We start from the raw sequence: 20132 nt of genomic DNA, 5'->3' as shown, positions 1-20132 counted from the left end.
CACACTCACTCACTCACTCATATGTGCGGACACACACATGTTTCACGTTCACTGTTTCACTATTGTTTCACTTTGTTCCGCATACATATAGAGTACTTTATGGGATTATTCTCGCTCATTATTTTTCACAGGGGTGAGAATTCAAGCATGAAGTGGCGTTTATTTATGTTTTTGGATCACGAGTAGCGAGGGGCCAAATATAGACCATTAAAATTGTTTATGAGCTTTCGTTACGCAACTCTTGATTCAGCAATGAGTCTACTGAAGTCTGGTTAAGACTGCGGTGAAAATGAACAGACCAGACACACGACATCGCTCCTTCCCCCCCCATCTCCAGTCATATGCCTCCTGTTCTGGGGGATGTGACTCCAGATTGGGATTAAAGGTGTGCGAGATGTTACATTGGAAGAAGTCTACTGATGGGATTAAGATTAGAAGAGTGATATCTAGACTGTAGGGACGGTAATCTATTTTAACGGAACAGGGAACGATACTGACCAAGCCTGTCTTTGTCTTACAGTAACTACCTTTTTCCCTGGTATAGATTTATTGACGTAAATCAACAATTACTACGGTAAAACACTGGGCAACATTGCTCAGTTTCTGAATGAACTACAGATGATAGGGAATGTGGTAGTTTCCGTTGAACAGTGCTTACAATGATTTCTACGTCATGTAAGGTAACAAATGCAATGAAATGGGGTACTGTCTTATGAGCAGGCTGAAATAGACAGTTACATGGAAGCATTATATATCTTCCCTCTTATACATGTAACAATTCAAAACACTTTTTGTCCAAGCTTCAAGTTGATAGAGTGAAGAGAAGTAGAGTTATTAGGGTTTAGCTATTTACAAATGTGCCACGTTCTCAAGGAGATTTTGGAAGATTTGATTTAAAAAAATGCCAATATGGCGGAAAATCCAATATGGCAGAAGTCATAGGTCCGTGAGGCAAATTGGTTCCTTATGTTGAGAAGCACTTATATTTGACGTTTTGTGGTTGTACGTCAAACGGGGTGACAGGGCTGAGCCTTAGACTTCGAATCCTTATTACAGTGCCACCTATGGGCCGTTTCTGGTGTAGCAGTGTGGCAACTTTAAAAAAAATCTAGTGCCAAAGTGTCCTTTTTTCTTAACCAATTTGGGCATTGAGATATTGCGAAATAAGCTTTAATTGCAGCTTCACTGCCAGCACCCTTAACAAGTAATTACATAATTGGTATTTTACAACTGCTCATAACATCCAGTGTATCTGTACCATGCATTTTATGACATGGTGTGATCCTCATTATGTGTTCCTACATGTCCATGCCTCTTCTGCCACTAGGGATAATAAAGTGTATATCACCAACTGAACTCGAATACAATCCAATTTTATTTAAACTAGGCCTACATTTTAAAATGTCAACACACTTTACCGTACAGTATCGACAACATCATCTACATCATAGACAGCAACATGCCAGAGACTGTTAGCTAATACGCATGGGGTCTTCAGCACCCAAGGTCCTCCATCCATTCTCCCTACCTCGAGGCTTTGACAACAAGCAGGGACTTTGATTGACAATTTGTCGCTGGATGGCCACTCAATTATCTCTGTTGATAGGAACACGTCCCCCAGCCCTTCCTTTAGGAGAGGGACGCAATCTCCTGCTTCCCAAAGAGTGGAATGTAATAAAAAATCCATAAGCGGTTGTGATGATTCACTGCGAGATGGAGCGAGGCGCTGAGATCACTTCTCGCTCGGTGCGAACGCACACGCCGTGGAATCAGTTAATGACTAGGTAGGGTCCTTCACTGTTAGCGTGGCAGGTAGCCTAGCAATTAGCGCGCTGGGCCAATAACCGAAAGGTTGCTCTAAAGCTATGACAGCACCTATCCGGTGTATGTGACATTAAAAACATTTACAAATATATATTCATGTTCACCTAGGATGCCATTCCAATATTGTTGGTTAAATTATTTTTTTAAATGTACGGGGGCCAATACGCCACAATGTTACAATTTAGACACTGCATTTAACCATAATCAAAACAACATTGCCTCAATGTCAAATGCATCTTGGAAATGATGACAAGACGATGAAACAGCAAGCGTCCTGGGGGAGCATTTTTTTTCCAAAATCCGAATTTTTCAGTCAGTTATTGAGTCAGGACCTTTGGTACTATGGTTCATCTAGGTCTGAAATTAGTCCTGACAACTCACAAACCTAAACACAGCTTACAATTAGAAAAAGAGGGTTTCCTACCACAGTTGGCATGGTAGGCTAACCCACTGGCTTAGCCAGAAATGTTGACTTCAGGTTTCTGATCGTAACTAGAAATGTTTTTGCTTAAAGTATCCATTGATGTCAATTGAGGTCAATGGAGATTTACCCTTAAGGTTGCCTTTTAAGTTCACATTTGGCCCTCGGTTACCCCAACTGTCAAAAGCCCGGAAATGATTGTGGAACGGGAAAGGTACAGTTAGATAGGCTTATTAATGATTCCCAATAGTGCCTGTGGGCCACCCATTTTTATTTATTTATATTGTACATGGATGGATGGAGAAGTACACTCAGTTATTCAAACTTTCTTTGGACACAATGCACACATAATCACCATAATGACCATTATGTGTCACATTCGTCTACAATTCAATGGGACAGTGTCATGACGTTGGGTTGGGGGTAGGTTTATGACAGTCATAAATACCTCTTTCCCCCTTTTTCTCTCTCCCTACTATAACTGATGTGACATAAGAAAACCCATGGGTTAACATAGAGATTCTGGGTAACATCAGAAGTTGGGGGAAATGAACTATATTCTGGTAATTCGACCAACTGAACATATGCGGTGGTACTTAAGGTATATTATGTCAGTTCGGTTGCCCTCTGACACATTCTCATCAAGGATTGAATGACATAAACTCTACTGTGGAAAGTCTAAATGTCAGAGATATCGGATTCACATGGAATTGTTGTTTAATTCAAATGTTTGAATATGACATTATTTGTGAAGAGATGAAATGTAATTTTAGCTTCCAAATGAGAGATCTGTGCTTTCATAAGTTTTCCTCTGCTCACAGTGGTCCGCCCCTGTGAAGAGGCATGGGTTAATAGACTTTTCAGACACACCCCTCTCCCTCCACTATAAAAGCCATTTTCCCAGAATATAACTTTCTGTTCCGGGTGCGCTAGGATGACGATCCAGTGTCAGAATGGTTCAGATAATCACTATAGATGAAGCCAACATCAGCATGGACTTTGATTGTGAATGGTATGAACTTTGAACTCGTATTCACTACAGAAGTGATATCTCCTAGCCTTTGAGTTAGCAACAGCTAAACGCAGGTTCGGAAGGACAGTCCAAGTATCCCGTCTAATACACACAACGTTCCCGTGACTACCAGAGACATTCTTCAAAGGACAGAGGACTCGGGTGATGACACGGGCCATCTACCACCAACCTACTGAAGCGCAGCTCAGAGTAAATATTGATTGCATTTTCCTCTTCAAATGGGCGGTAATTTAGAATGCGTAAGATACTGTATTTACGATAGTACAGCCCGCCTATGTTCAAGTCTCCCGCTCTTTCACTAGGACTCAGCCCCCCTTTCCTTTGTGTAACAAGCTGTCATATCTATTCCGCCCGCTAGGGACGTTTTTCTGTATGACGTAATTTGTGATCAAGTTATGATTTAATTGTGTATGTGTGTTTCTGTGTGATTAGTTAGGTATTTAGTAAATAAATAATTAAACCCAATTTTGTATTGCTGATTCAACTTGTTAGCCAGGATTCTTGCAGATAATCAAGGACTTACAACTTTCAGATGAGACTGAATAAAATGACGATTAATGTGACTGCTATTTAGTAAAATATTACTAAATCTTCAAGAGTTTATTCGAAAGATAACAGCTCTATAAATATTCTTTCGTGGTGTCCCTCTCTAGTTAATTCATATTTACATGATTAGTTCAATCAGGTAATATTAATTACGGAGAAATTATTTTATAGAATAGCATGTCATAGCAATTAATCTGGCATAGTCAAAGACACGACAACAGCAATGGGAACTTCATTCCTGCATGTTGTACAAAACAAGAGCTATTGTACAAAACCAGACCTGTCCCCCTCATTATCGGGCTTTATCTCTAACTATTACTCTGTTGTCTCCTGGAGCTAAACACAGTTCACTTTAACAGCAACAAATCAATGCTAAGTAGGCCAAGTCCTGCTTAGAAGTGTGTGGCCAAAAGCAAAATAACAATGGCGAGAGAGAAGAGAGAACGAAAGAGAAAGATCTCGAAAGATCGGTGTTCTCCAAATGTAGGCTAATTAGACACAAATAACAACAGTTCCCCGCAGGCCCAGAGGTTTCTGTTTCTGTTTCTGTTTCTCCCTCTCTCTCTAATTCATGGATGAAGGGAGGAGAGAACGAGAGACGGAGACAATCTCTGTGTGTTTAGGAGTGTGTGTTGTGTCGCCGGGCCTCACAGGGGAAGTGTTGTCAGTCGAATGTTTTTTCGTGACGAGCAAGAATGTGATGCAGCTGGTTGTATAAGTGGTCAACTTTATTGTTTCAAGAGCACTATATCATTGCCACTTGGAGAATCCTAGCCACGCTGACTCCCATCGCCTGCCGTCTGAATGCACCGAATCTCCAGCTCCAAGGGAAATTAAACAACCCAGGTAATCAGGGGTGGAATTGGGATTGGAGTGAAATTATTTTAAAAAATGTATGTTTTAGAATAGAATGGAATGGAATACAGGATTTTCATTGGTGTGTTCCCAGAGTGACTTTTTCCAATTGAATCCCTGCAGGTAACATGGCGCATGTCGTCACAGCATTTCAAGACAAAATCACCACACTGTTCATACCTGACAGACAGTCTGTGCACTTCACAAAACTCAGAGCAGTCGCCACAGATGACCCATAACTTTTGCAACGACAATATATTAGTGGATGTGTTGGGGTAGCTGGGGGGGGGGGGGGGGGGGGGGGGGTCTTCTCTTACCCCAGTCATCACAGGCCTCTCCCCTGACCATGCTGCAGTGGAATGTGAAGTTGTTGAACTGCAGGCAAATGACACCCTGAAAGCTGAGTCGAGAACAGGTGTTTCCCACTTCTGGAACACGGTCCCTGACACAGAATACCCAGGTCTGAAGCAGTGAAGTGAAGTCCTTTTTTTTGTGAGCAGGAACTTTGTGAAGCAAAAACACAGGAACAGACTGCCCACTGCACATCTGGACTGCATTACTAGGATGGCCATGACAAAGTACAAGTACTGCATGAGGAGAGTCGAGGAGCAGCAGGCACACTTCCGCTCATCAAATTATTAAGCATGTTGCTCTTACATAGGGGTGTTCATAACACATGACTAGGCTTATTTGTTCTATGAGAAGAGTCAAGGAGCACCAGGTACAGTGCCCCTCATCAATATTCAACTTTTAATGTCACATGCACAAGTACAGTGAAATGCCTTTCTTGCCAGCCCTGAACCCAACAATGCAGCAATCAATAACAATGTAATACTAAAAAATAACAAGGTAGAACAAAGACACACGAGATATAAAAATAAGAAGAACACAAGAAAGTAAGTAAGCGTACTATATACATGGTCAGTTCAAGTACCATATTTACAATGTGCAGGGATACTGGATCGATAGAGTTAGATACTGATACCTGTACCACCCGCACATTGACTCAGTACCGGTATCCCTGTATATATAGCCTCGTTATTGTTATTTTATTGTGTAACTTTTTAAAACTTTAGTTTATTGAGTAAATATTTTCTTAACTCGTATTTTTCTTAAAACTGCATTGTTGGTTAAGGGCTTGTAAGTAAATATTTCACAGTAAGGTCTACACCTGTTATATTCGGCAAATAGAGCCTGTGTAATATGATTCCACCTTAATCCTATATTGTATTTTTGCTCGTTTGATGACTGCAGAGGTCATAGCGGGACTTCTTGTACTTGTTCCTGTCCTCAGCTGTAGCCTCATGGTTGTCTGCGATAGCCCTGTGTGAGTTAGCCCTATCCTTTAGCTTAGTGCCAAAATCAGCGTTGATCCAGGGCTTTTGATTGGGGAAGCAGCGAACCTTGACAGTGGGGACAACGTTGCCGATGCATTTCCTAATGAAGCCAGTGAAGGAGGTGGTTAGCTCGTCGATGTTATCGGCGAAGTCCCAAAACATATTCCAATTAGCGCTAGCAAAGCAGTCCCGTAGCATAATCTCTGATTCTGCAGACCATTTCTCAACGGAGCGAGTCACGGTTAATTCCTGTTTGAGCTTCTGCTTGTAAACAGAAAGCAGGAGTACGGAGTCATTATCTGATTTGCCGAATGGTCGGACGAGGGAGAGCCTTGTATGCTTGCTTGTGGGTAGAATAACTGTAGTCTAGGCCTTTATCGTCCCTAGTGGCGAGGGAGACTTGTTGAGGGAAGTTGGGCATCACGTGTCTTAATGACGTGGAATTAAAATCGCTGGCAACCAGAAAAGCAGCCTCTGGATGTAAGTTTTCCTGCTTGGCTGAAAACTCCCTTGGGAGGTAAAAAGGTTGGCATTTGACCATCAGGTATTCCAAGACGGGTGAACAATGGGTCGACACTTCCACCGCACTCGAGTCTGCACATCAGTTGTTGTTGATGGAGAGGCAATCCCCTCCCCTCGATTTCCCTGACTCTACTGTCCTGTCAGCATGGTGAATGGAGAATCCATCGAGTTGGATAGCCATGGGGGATATCTTGTCCGCAAACCATGTTTCAGAAAAGCAGAGAATATGGCAGTTTCGAGAATCCCGTTGGTAGCAAATCCGCGATCCGAGGTCATCCATCATATTATCAAGTGACTGTATATTGGCCAGTAGAATGGAGGGAAGAGGTGGCGTGTTCTCCCTTCGCCTTAATCTTGCCTCTGTAACATTGGCCTTTCCTCTTGGGTAGCCCAAAAATTGGGTCGGAAACTACAGAAAGAGCCAAGGCAAGATGGAAATAGCAGGAGTATGCAAAACAGTGTTTTAAGCTATTAAGCAGGCTATTAAGGAGGTTTGCTCTTATATAGGGGTGTATATACATGGCTGTTTGTTTTATGTGCTGTATTTGGAGTGCATTTTTATAACAAATATTACATTAGCAGACAAAACTACTTAATTGAGGTATGTCATTTTAATTTACGGTTAACGCTGTAAGGTGGCGGCTCTCTCAGTGATTGAATCCTGCCAATGTGGCACCCTGGCAAAAATGTGCGACAACCACTGCTTCTTTTTGGCCTCGAACCGGGCCTGCATTGTCTCCACAGTTGAACCAAACAACCCTGTGGGAGAAATCGGCTCATTGAGGTACATCTGTCTGTCCCTCTCCGGCTCCTGCGAAAGCGCCAGCCAAAAATGATGCTCTCCCACCACAGTAGTTCCCATGCTCTTCCAGAGCGCCAGAATGGGGTACCGGGACATGCGCAGAATGATGTCAGCTGTAACAAGGATCTCATCCAGGAGCTCTGCGTGGAGCTTTCCTGCGGCCAAAGCCGTGCCTGTGTGTGTGTGTGTGTGTGTGTGTGTGTGTGTGTGTGTGTGTGTGTGTGTGTGTGTGTGTGTGTGTGTGTGTGTGTGTGTGTGTGTGTGTGTGTGTGTGTGTGTGTGTGTGTGCTCCTCCAGCAACCTGCAGCATAGTGACAGACGAGAGAGATTGGGCAGCCACCCCCTCTGCATGATACACCTTATCCAGCTGAGCAGCCGAAAAGCGACAGTGCTTGTTAGGGAGCGTAGGATTCGCATTAGCCATGCCCTTGTTAGCCAACGAGGCTAGGTAGCTAGCTAGCTTTCTATCCACCGGAGGCATGTGCACCAGCCCTGCCCCCTCCATCCCCCACAGATCCATGAACGGGGCACAGCCATGCAGCATCAGTTTAGCTTGAATGCGGGTTGGACCAGGTTGCCGTCAATGCTTCGACGATGTCAGGAAACAGGGGTAGGTTGTACTTGACTGTGGCAGCCACACGGGGAAGGTAATTCCAATCTAACCTCGATGACTTCTGCCAAGGGCGTGAACACGGCCATACAATAGATGGCCCTAATCACCCCCAGACACACCTGGCTAACTTGATTGGTCATGTAATCATTTGGCGAAGTGCAATCTTTTGTTTAGACATTAGCGTGCGTAGCGTGTAGGGCCATGTGAGTGTGCATAGAGATAAGAATAAAATCCAAGGGTCAACTCAGATAGTCCATGTAGTCGTTTTGTGAGCTATTTAGCAAGCTAAACAATGAACCGGCATAATCCCAACTCATACGACTACCAACACAAACTGATTGTCATAGCTGTAGTATGAATCTGCAGTTAGCTAAAGCTAACCAACTAGGTTTAATGTTCGCTAGCTAGCTAACAGGCTATAACTAGCAATGGAAATGGATTTCTGATTTGAATAATATTACTACACAGATCATACACGTAACATTAGCTAGCGAGCCAGCAAGCTCACGTTCGCTAGCTACCTAACAGTATGCTTTAACTTGCAAATGAAAACGACGTTCTGACAAAATTAAAAATTATAATATCTGAAATATGTAGCTAGATTCTTACCCGTATACATAGATGAACGCTTCACGGCAGACTGGAACCATTTAACTATTTGTAGCTACATCTTGTTTGGCCAGCGTTGTGTCAAGTCTCTCCAGTTCACACTGACCGTGGCATGTGTAGAAAGTAGCCCATCGTAACTTTTTTCCAACTGATCTGTCAATAGCGCCTGCTAAATTCAGGGCATCAATGTTTTTGAGAAAAGTACCTAAACTTTTGTAGTTCTCAATGGCTAACGTTATGTCTTTTAAAAAAGCCACAATATAAAGGATTATCAACACATACTGAGCAGCTCATGTTATAGACAGATGCATGCTACATGGAAGACCAATCCAAACTCATCTCCCGGCATGTCCAGCCCATCCATTATCTCAGCCAATCATACTGTAGCTAGCGAGAAGGTTCCTGTATTTTTCCGCATTTTGATGGAGGGAAAAAAAGACAGTCAAATGCCTCTCCTGTGAAGAGACAGCAACCCCTCACAGCAACCCCTCACGTGCGACATACACACACACCTTCTTGAAAACGGATCACTTCGCTATCTTTCCCTCCTTCCCTCTCTTTCCCTCCTTCCATCTCTCTCTTTCCCTCCTTCCCTCTTTAGGTGCTGGCCTGGTCCTGGGCTCCGGTGTGGAGCAGCTGTCCCTCTCCTGTCCCTGACTGGGCAAGCGTCTGGCATGCCAGCCTGCAGCCTGGCATACAGCGGAGCTCCACCGCAGAGCCTAGTGAAGAGGGAAGGCCCCAACTCAGAGCTGCACCACAGAGCTGATTAAACTATCATCTCCGCCCGGCCTGAGCGCATTAGGCCCATATCCAATCCCATTAGGCTGCTCCCTCTCTTATACACACACACACACACACACACACACACACACACACACACACACACACACACACACACACACACACACACACACACACACACACACACACACACACACACACACACACACACACACACACACACACACACACACACATCAAAAAGCATTCTTTTCTATTCTCTCTTCCATGCACATTTTTACAGAGGGCTTCTGTTCTGAGGCTCCATTCTGCTTGAAAATATCAACAAACCTATTGAACCCCCTCAAGAAACACACATGCACACACATTCACAGCAACCCCTCACGTATCTCTTATTAATGAGACAGAAATACTGTACATATTGATTACACACATCCAGACAATTACCTGTCAACTCCTCTTCACTACATTGCACTTAACGCTGAACTGTTCCAAAAGCCCCTGCCAATGAATTTAACTTGTACTCCCCTTTCCCTCTCTGCTTCCTTCTCCTCTCCTTCTCTATTTCACCCCTCTTCCCTCTCTCCTCTACCCTGGGAGGTGTGTGTGTGTATGCGTGTGCCGTTCGGCGGTGATCTGCCATCGATAATGGGGTTTCGTGGGGAGTGTACAGTAATTGGCGGAGGCTTAACGTTTGGGGGAAAGGAGAGGATTATGGGAGGGAGAGTGGGCTGCCGCGATGTGAAACCCTGTGCAGGCACCCCCTCTGATCGGAGCTTAAATCTGCATTAACAGGGTCCCCACTGGCACCCACACAGAGCCACAACGTACTCACATTTTCTCCCCAGTTTATTTCCCTCTTACTTTCCCCTCTCCTTTCTTTTGTTCTTAATTCTGTCCTTCTAATCTCGTGTTATCATTCCGCATGTTTCTCTGTCGTTTGTTAGTTCGTTCATTAATTTGTTCTTTCTTTGGTTGGCTCATTTGGCACAACATACTCCCCATACAACAGCCATTTTCATGAGGTTGTTGATCGAGAGATGAAAGGGAGGGAGAGAGAAAGAAGCACAAAGATGGAAAGAGTGAGAGAGAGAGTAAAAGGTGCAGGGATAGAAAGATAAGAGGCAGTAAACGGTAAACAATGAAGGAACTCCTGGACCATTTCAATCTGATTTAAGGTCTGTGAACCAAATTGTTAGCTTTGGTGCAGTGCTTTATCGCAATTTTATAATCAATCCCAGTGTCAGACCGCAAAAACTACACAGGCTTTTGTTTCCAATATAACTTTGATGATTTTTAAATGTTTCTAATTTAATTTAATTTATTAGGATCCCCATTAGCCGACGCCAATGGTGACAGCTCGTCTTACTGGGGTCCGACACATAATGAAAAAAACATTACGTAAATTTACATATTGTACCAGTCAAAGGTTTGGACACGTCTACTCATTCAAGGGTTTCTCTTTATTTTTACTATTTTATACATTGTAGAATTTTTGTGAAGACATCAAAACTAGGAAATAGCACAAATGGAATCATGTAGTAACCAAAAAAGTCTTAAATAAATCAAAATATATTTTATATTTGAGATTCTTCAAAGTAGCCATCCTTTGCCTTGATGACAGCTTTGCACACTCTTCGCATTATCTCAGCCAGCTTCACCTGGAACGCTATGTCACTCAATGTATTTATAGTTTTCAGTTTCCACTTCCTCAGATGGTTTATATCAGCAATTGAATTAGGCCTATATATAATATTACTGCACATAAAGATTTCTCTCTATTGAGAGAGAGAGAGAGACACAGAGACACAGAGACAGTGTGTGTGAAGGGACCAGGTGAGTGTGGATGATTTCATGAATTACCTCATACCTTGTGTTCCTCGTCCTCTAGGCCTATTTATCGCTCTCTCTGAATGGTTATGGTGAGCTCTCGGTCGATGATGCGACTACATTCTCTCCCACGCACACAGACAGATGCAAAGACAGCTACAATGCCACCGCTGAAGGTGACAACACGAAATCGTGACTCCCGTATGTGTCTAATAAGATAGGACCATATTATCCAACCTAACATTTACAGGGGGTCTCACAGTGGTGTCATTACGTAAAGCTACTGTAAATACCTGGATATGGCCCATTTCTTGACATGGTATGGCAATGAGTGTCACTTAAGATTACAACATTGTAAAATATGTTTGTAAAGTAGTGCCTTTAAAAGAACAATTCCACCACTTTTCAACCTCATTTTCGTTATCTCCAGTGTCTACAAATGTGGAAATGGTGCATTTCTATGTTTTGTAGAAAGAATATGAAGTTAAAAAGTTCTACCTAATGATGTCATCAAAAGTCCAAAGTCCCAATGCAGGTGTTTTTATTTCAATATCAAATTAACCAATTTACCACATGGTGATGTCACCCTGGAAAGCTGAATGTCCCGCCCAGGCAAACCTGCTGATTAGAAGGTCTGGTGTAGATTGTATTTTCAACCAGCAACTATCAGGAAATAACATCGATTTTTTTTATCACACTTTTACAGCTGTTGTACAATATGATACAAAACACAGGATTTTGACTGCACTGGGCCTTTAACTTCTCAGTCCATAAATACTGGAGGAAAACTGTCACTGGGAGAAATGCTGCCCGTCTGCACACTTGTTTGCACCTTTCAAGCCGACAGTCAATATCTCATTGAACTCAGCAAATCACCTATGCGGCCTATCTTTTAGAGATAACTGAGTTACTGCTGAGCTTGTACTAGTATTTTTTTTAAAGAAGACATTTGTAGAAATACACTGTAGTAGCCTACTACATTTTAAAAGAATGTTGCCAATAACCGTTCTACTTTTTAAGCAATGTCATCTAGGCCTCCACCAGTCGAGCGTGCCGTATTGTAGTCTTCCCTCCAGTCTCTTACAGAAGTCTATTGGAGGATTTCACTCATTGCTACTTGCTCGAAACGTACCTGCTCTCATGATTGAAGACAGCTATACTTTGGGTGTAGAAGGCATGTAGTCAATAGAGGATGAGAAAGGCTAATACATAGAATCAGTACTCCTGCAAGAGCAGCTCTGATTACATGTTTTTTCCCCCTTCGGTTTTGAGCAGCTGCCAAAGTAGTCCACTACAACAACAAAAAGATATGTTGATTTAAAAAGAAAAAAGAAAAGCACAAGTGCTAAAAGCCGAGATCGAACGCGACGACCAACAGTCCTCTGAGCTTGTTCCAGGCGAAAAGAGACAGAAGGTGCAAAAACGAATGTACAGTGAGAACAGCCACAGTTTCATACCGTCTGCCTACCTGGTGATACACACGTCGCATCCTGGGAAAGACAAAGGATAGACCAGAGCAGGGACGGGCATCTTTAATGGGGGTGGGGGCCACAAAAATTGGAAACTCATCATTAGGGCCCGCAGTGGCTCGCTAGTCTGCGTACACACATCCATACCCACACATGCAGTCAGAGCCAGCCCTAGCCTTTTGGGGGTCTTAAGATAAATGTTTTTGCCTCCCACCCCCCTCACCCATTGTGAGCAAAACATTTTAGCGACCACCATATTGACACCTGATAACACATTTTTGACAATGGCCATTTAAAAAAATAATCATGTCAAAGCTGGTTTGCTGCAATTGTACACATTTTACCATGGGGTGGAGAGAGGATTTTACAATTTTCTAACAAATTTAATGCAATTCTACTCATTTTGCCATGGGGCGGAGAGAAATTTGGGGCAGTTTTAAATATGATATTGGGGGCCCCCAAGTCGGTAATTAAATCATGATTAATACAAGTTTAGACAGTTGGCCGCTAAAAAATCAACAACAACAAAATATTGCTGACATGGGCTAATTGAGTGACTGACATAAAATAAAAACTGCTGATGCACAATCAAATGTACAGTGCATTCGAAAAAGTATTGTTACATTACAGCCTTATTCTAAAATGGATGAAATTGTTTTTCCCCCCTCATGAATCTACACACAATACTCCATAATGACAAAGCAAAATCAGGTTTTTAGACATTTTTGTAAATATATTACAAATAAATCTTCTTGGGTATGACGCTACAAGCTTGGCACAACTGTATTTGTGGAGTTTCTCCCATTCTTCTCTGCAGATCCTCTCAAGCTCTGTCTGGTTGGTTGGGGAGCGTCGCTGCACAGCTATTTTCAGATCTCTCCAGAGATGTTCGATCGGGTTCAAGTCCAGGCTCTGGTTGGGTCACTCAAGGAAATTCAGAGACTTGTCCCTAAGCCACTCCTGCGTTGTCTTGGCTGTGGGTTGTTTTCCTGTTGGAAGGTGAACCTTCACCCCAGTTCTGAGCGCTCTGGAGCAGGTTTTCATCAAGGATCTCTCTGTACTTTGCTCCATTCATCTTTCCCTCAATCCTGACTCGTCTTCCAGTCCCTGTTGATGAAAAACATCCCCACAGCATGATGCTGCCACCACCATGCTTCACCGTAGAGATGGTGTCAGGTTTCCTCCAGACATGACGCTTGGCATTCAGGCCAAATAATTTAATCTTGGTTTCATCAGACTAGAGAATCTTGTTTCTCATGGTCTGAGTCCTTTAGGTGCCTTTTGGCAAACTCCAAGCGGGCTGTCATGTGCCTTTTACTGAGGAGTAGCTTCCGTCTGGCCACTATACGATAAAAGCCTGATTGGTGGAGTGCTGCAGATATGGTTGTCCTTCTGGAAGGTTCTCCTATCTCCACAGAGGGACTCTGGAGCTCTGTCAGAGTGACCATCGGGTTCTCAGTCTCATAGCAAAGGGTCTGAATACTTAGATATTTTTTGATTTTTTAAAATAAATTGGCAAAAATGTCTAAAAAACAGTTTTTGCTTTGTCATTGTGTTGTATTGTGTGTAGATTGTTGAGGGAAAAAATAATGGAATACATTTTTTAATAAAGCTGTAATGTAACAAAATGTGTGTGTGTGTGTGTGTGTGGGGGGGGGGGGGGGGGGGGGTCAATCCGCAGGTGTACACAGGGGGTCAGTTTCCCATCCCTGGACCAGAAGGAAGGAAGAGGAGGGGCGACAGAGTAAGAGAGAGTGAAGGGGGAAGAGGAAAACAAGACACTACATTTACGGCTTGTAGAGAGCTTTTCATACTACAGCCGAACCGAGCTGTACTGAGCTGGCCCACCATAGTAGCTGGAATCGTGCGGAAAATGTGAAAAGTAAATATCCAACACAGTTTGGTTTGGTTCAGCACGATTGTGTGAAATGGTTATACTGTAGGAGCCCCTAAAAACCAATTCCATGTTATGTCATGTCAAACATAACCTTTATGGCAGAAAGGGGGAAACTGAAGCTGGGAGATGAAAAGGTAAGCACCCTGCATGAGAAACGGAACTACATGTACAGTGCCTTCGGAAAGCATTCAGACCCCTTGACTTTTTCCACATTTTGTTACGTTACAGCCTTTTTCTAAAATTGATTTAAACGTTTTTTCCCCCTCATCAATCTACACACAATACCCCATAAGGATAAAGGAAAAAACGATTTTTGGAAATGTTTGCTAATTTATATAAACCCCCCCCCCCCCCCAGAAATATAACATTTACATAAGTATTCAGACCCTTTACTCTGACATGCACTGTCAACTGTGGGACCTTATTTAGACAGGTGTGTGCCTTTCCAAATCATGTCCAATGAATTGAATTTACCACTGGTAGACTCCAATCAAATTGTAGAAACATCTCAAGGATGATAAATGGAAACAGGATGCATCTGAGCTGAATTTCAAGACTCAGAGCAAATGGTCTGAACACTTATGCAAATAAGGTATTTCTGTTTTTTTATTTTTAATAAATTAGCAAACATTTCTAAAAACCTGTTTTCACTTTGCCATTATGGGGTATTGTGTGTAGATTGCTGATATATTTTTTTATTTAATCCATTTTAAAATAAGGCTGTAACGTAACAATATGTGGAAAAAGTCAAGGGGTCTGAATACTTTCCGAAGGCACTGTATACCTTTGCTTTTCTAGAATTCTATAGAATAACATTACACTGAATGAAAACATCCTGCTATCAGTAAAGCTGGAGTGCATTCAAATGAGTCTGTTGCCTACTGTTGCATTCCTGGTGACAGAGGTGCTGATGGATCTCCACAGCTTACCATTAAATGTATATGTAGCATCACAAATGGAATCCTATTCCCTTTATAGTGCACTGCCTTTGAACAAGGCCTTGGTTCCAATATATCCTATCCCAGTGTCATCCAGCTGTGAATGTCTACCTATGCTCTCTCTCTCGTTCCCTTTCCATTTCTCTACTTCCCTCCCTCTCTAGAGACAGTGACTTGGCAGAGCAGAAAATGAGGAGAAATTTGATTTGAAGAGGTACTGAGTCCACCATATTCCTCCCTCTCCTGTGCACGCCATGCCTTCTCCAATACTATAACTTTGAAGCAGAACAATAGTGCAACAGCAGATTGAGGTTTCCCGAATCCCCCAATTTTGACAATGCTGTGAAGTGTGTGTGTGTGTGTGTGCACGTGCATGCGTGCGCAATTACGCCAAGAAATATCAAAGCTAATACTCACCATCCATTTCCAAATCTCACTCTCAAATCCGCACTTTGACTTTCTCAACTACATGCACGTCTCACGCAACTCGTATCTGAATTCACAGTCGGTGGCTACGCACATTTAGTCCGAATTAAATTGCACGGTGTCTAATTAATTAGGGGTTAGGGCAATTTGAGATGTATGAGGGGCTTCTGTGCGACTGAGTGCATAATGTGAGTTGGCGTGCGTGTGACAGGTACACTACACCTGAGCTGAGACAATCTGTTCCCTCTCTTGCCTGTGTGTGTGCGCGCGTCGCTCGCTCAGACAAAGTGCATGAATCCGAAGGCACAGCGACAGAAATCCCATGTTTCTTTCACAAAAGTTGAAATACAATCCTAGAAACCGAGGCCAGGGATTCCAAACAAAGTCAGCGGCTGTCATCTGTAACAGTTATTTGTGTTGTTGGCTAAATTCTCTCAGTAAAATAAATAACAACAAACAGAGCTCATATGGCTTTTTTGATGCCAGACAAATCACCATTTTGTTTTACACGTCCTTCACTGGGTTCCATTAAAAAATAATCAAAAAAGCAAATAATATTATATCCTATTCAATTGCCTGATTCATGGTCGTGACAGAGCTATATACACTAGTGCCATTGCCATGTTATACGCATGTAATTACACAGAAATCCAGTTTGAAACCATGACAGGAATTCAACTGTGCGTTCCCAATGATGAGAACTAAATTAACTTGACCAAGATTATGTGAAAAATATCAGGTATTGAAATCAGGCATGGTGTAGGCTATGGCTATATGGGCACTTGGCCACATACATAGAAACCGTGATCGCTGTTGCAATACTTCCCAAGGAAGTTAATGGGCATAATTTCATATAATTACACTATAACAATTTCTTTCATCCCCGATGTCACGTGGCCACAGTGATAAAGATTAAAACTTGAATCGGCAAGGGGTTTGATCGTCAAGGGGTTTCCCCCTCTCTGTTTCTCGCTCTCTCTATCTCACTCGCTCTCTCTCTCTCACACACACAGCCCACACGCCATATGTTTTACTTTCCATTGAAAATCCTATTTTCCCTAACCCTAACCTTATCCCTAACCCTAATCCTAACCCCTAACCATAATGTCCAACCATAATTGTAATCCTAACTTTAATTGTCACCCTAACCCTAAACCTAACCCCTAATCTTAAAATAGCCTTTGTCCTCGAAGGGATTTCGGAAATGTCCCCATGAGAGAGAATTTTCCTTGTTTTACCATCCTTGTGGGGACTTTTGGGGATTTCCGGTACCCACGACAATAGTAATACAAGACCACACACACACACACACACACACACACACACACACACACACACACACACACACACACACACACACACACACACACACACACACACACAGTAGGCTACAACAGCACACCCAGGTGTTGTTGAACATTGAGGAAAGTAATGGACCCCTCAATGTTTGTGAGCAGAATACATGAATTGCCCCATCCGTGGTGGTTGCTACCCAAACGCCAATATCTTACCACATAGCAGCTGCATCCAAGCGCAGGTCTTGTAGACAGTGGCGGTGTTGCAGAAGAAGAAGAGGATGAAGCAGGCGATGCATCCCAAGATCAGCACCATGGACAGCAACACGAAGAAGGTTGCCGCTTTAAATGCGCTCGAAGGGATGCTGCTGAATTCGGCGAAGGTTCCTTGGCAGGTGAGCTCCCGGTTGGAGTTCCCAGTGCCCACGCAGTAGTGGAACAAGCCGAAGTAGCCGGCGTGTGGGGTGTTCACGCTGTCCCCAATCCAGTAGGGCTGAATGAACACCACCACGTTAATAATGGCTAAACATATGGTGAAAATAGCCCACAGAACCCCAATGGCCCGCGAATTCCGCATGTAGTTGTCATGGTAAATCTTGGAGGCTTCTTGCGAAGGCAGCATTTTCCCCACCCCTGGCGTTACCCGTAATCTCCTCGTCTCCCCCCTATCTTCTTCAATGGTCCCTCAGCTACGCTTTTGATATGCACACTCCGGGGTCTCTAAAATATTGAGATAAAAATGTTCTTATGCAAATTACACAAAGGTCTGCACTGTCTCCCCAGGTCCACTGTCTCCCCAGGTCCACTGTCTCCCCAGATCCAGGTCCAGGCTTTATTTAGTATCACATCCAAATGGTTTCCAAATGACGGAAGACCGAAGCGTTAAGTCCAAAGCGTGATTCAACAATGATGGGGAAGATCCTCCCTCCTCTCAACACGTAACGACACAGCAGAGTCGATCAAGCTCACATTGCACAAAACAATGGTCTTGGAAAAACTGGATTAGACGCATTATTTGCCATTCACCACCACCGGCAGAGTGTTAATAATGAAGCTATACGACTCCCATTAGACCGAACGGTTCAAACGAGAGACAAGCAGCGCTGCCGAGCCCCACTGATGAATCTTCCGCGAACGAATTGAGATATAAGGAAAACGGGAGCATTCGTTACAAACGCCTGTCATGTTGTTACATACAGCCGGAAAAAGAGACCGATACTTGTCCTTTGAAGAATGAAGACGAGAAAAGGTGGGCTTTAGTCGTATCACTATACATACAAGACCCCATGGTCGTGGGTTTTAATACTATCTCCTGGTTTTCCCTCTCGCTCTCTCCTCCGCGCGATCACGCTCACCGGGGGATGTTGAGGGTTGTCGATGATGGCGCGCACACGTTTGAATATTGCAGAAATGTGAACGCCTCCAGTGTCCATACCTCACTGGTAATTCTCAATTCCCAACCAAACACAAGTTGATGTATAGCCTACAGAGAAAACAATTGTAAAATGGTGCATGGATGTATAGGCTATGCTACGGGGACTTACAGGGCTTAGCAAAACCTGCTGGGCTACTAATCCATTGACAAATTAATTAATAGGTGTTAAAACATGGCAATAATTTAAAGGCAACGTCAAGTTGGTTAATTTTCTAACCACATTGCATCCTGCACACTAAAAACAAATGGTTACATATAGTGCCAAATAAGGGTTATTTTGCTTTTAACCATAGGGGATCCCTTTTTGGTGCTATATATACTGAACAAAAATATGAACGCAACATGTAAGGTGTTGGTACCATGTGTCATGAGCTGAAATAAAAGATCCCAGAAGTGTTCCATATGCACAAAAATATTATTTCTCTCAAATTGTGTGCACAAATGTGTTTACATCCCTGTTAGTGAGCATTTCTCCTTTGCCAAGATAATCCATCCACCTGACATGTGTGGCATATCAAGAAGCTGATTAAACAGCATGATCATTACACAAATGCACCTTGTGCTGGGGACAATAAAAGGCCACTCTAAAATGTGCAGTTTTGAGGGAGCGTACAATTGGCATGCTGATTGCAGGAATGTCCACCAGAGCTGTTGCCAGAGAATTTAATGTTAATTTATCTAACATAAGCCACCTCCAACGTTGTTTTAGAGAATTTGGCAGTACATCCAACCGACCTCAAAACTACGCCAGCCCAGGACCTCCACATCCAGTTTCTTCACCTGCAGGATTGTCTGAGACTGGCCACACGGACAGCTGATGAAACAGAGGAGTGTTTCTGTCAGTAATAAAGCCCTTTTGTGGGGAAAAAACGTATTCTGATTGTCTGGGCCTGACTCTCCAGTGGGTGAAATCCATAGATTAGGGCCTAATTAATTTATTTCAATTGGCTGATTTCCTTATATTAACTGTAACTCAGTAAAATTGTTGAAATTGTTGTTTGTTGCGTTTATATTTTTGTTCAGTATAGAACCCTTTTTTGTAGGTTCTATAAAGAACCCTTATGGTGCTATAAAGAACCCTTTTTAATTGTTATTTATAGAACCTTTATTGAGAATGGCTCTATTAATGTCACGCTCGTCATAAAGATTGGACCAAGGTGCAGCGTGGTAGGCATACATTTTCCTTTATTAAATGAACACCGAACAAAAACAACAAAATACCAAACGAAACGTGAGGCTAATAATAGTGCTAACATGCAACTATCCACAGACAAGATCCCACAAAGCACAAAGGGGAAATGGCTGCCTAAATATGATCCCCAATCAGAGACGACGATAAACAGCTACCTCTGATTGGGAACCATATCAGGCCAACGTAGCATTATAATTCCCCTAGATAACCCACCCTAGTCATTGTCACGCCCCAACCACCATAGAGAATAAACAGCTCTCTATGGTCAGGGCGTGACAGTACACCCCCCCCCCCCCCCCCCTCCCAAAGGTGCGGACTCCGACCTCAAAATCTGACTCAATAGGGGA

General features: G+C 43.0%; 1 protein-coding gene across 1 annotated transcript in view; it reads right to left on the bottom strand.

Moving 5' to 3' along the window:
- The window catches only part of LOC120022037 (LHFPL tetraspan subfamily member 3 protein-like), an 85232-nt gene extending 67449 nt beyond the window's left edge, over positions 1–17783 (bottom strand). The window contains exon 1 of the mRNA XM_038965837.1: positions 17375–17783. Coding sequence (XP_038821765.1) covers positions 17375–17780 — 406 coding nt within the window. The 5' untranslated portion in view covers positions 17781–17783. The remainder of the gene's footprint in view (positions 1–17374) is intronic.
- Between the last annotated feature and the right edge of the window lie 2349 nt (positions 17784–20132).

This window comes from Salvelinus namaycush, chromosome 2, assembly GCF_016432855.1.
Source record: "Salvelinus namaycush isolate Seneca chromosome 2, SaNama_1.0, whole genome shotgun sequence".
NCBI lineage: Eukaryota > Metazoa > Chordata > Actinopteri > Salmoniformes > Salmonidae > Salvelinus > Salvelinus namaycush.
The sequence above is the reverse complement of the archived record's forward strand: the minus strand, read 5'-3'. Positions and strand labels throughout refer to the sequence as shown.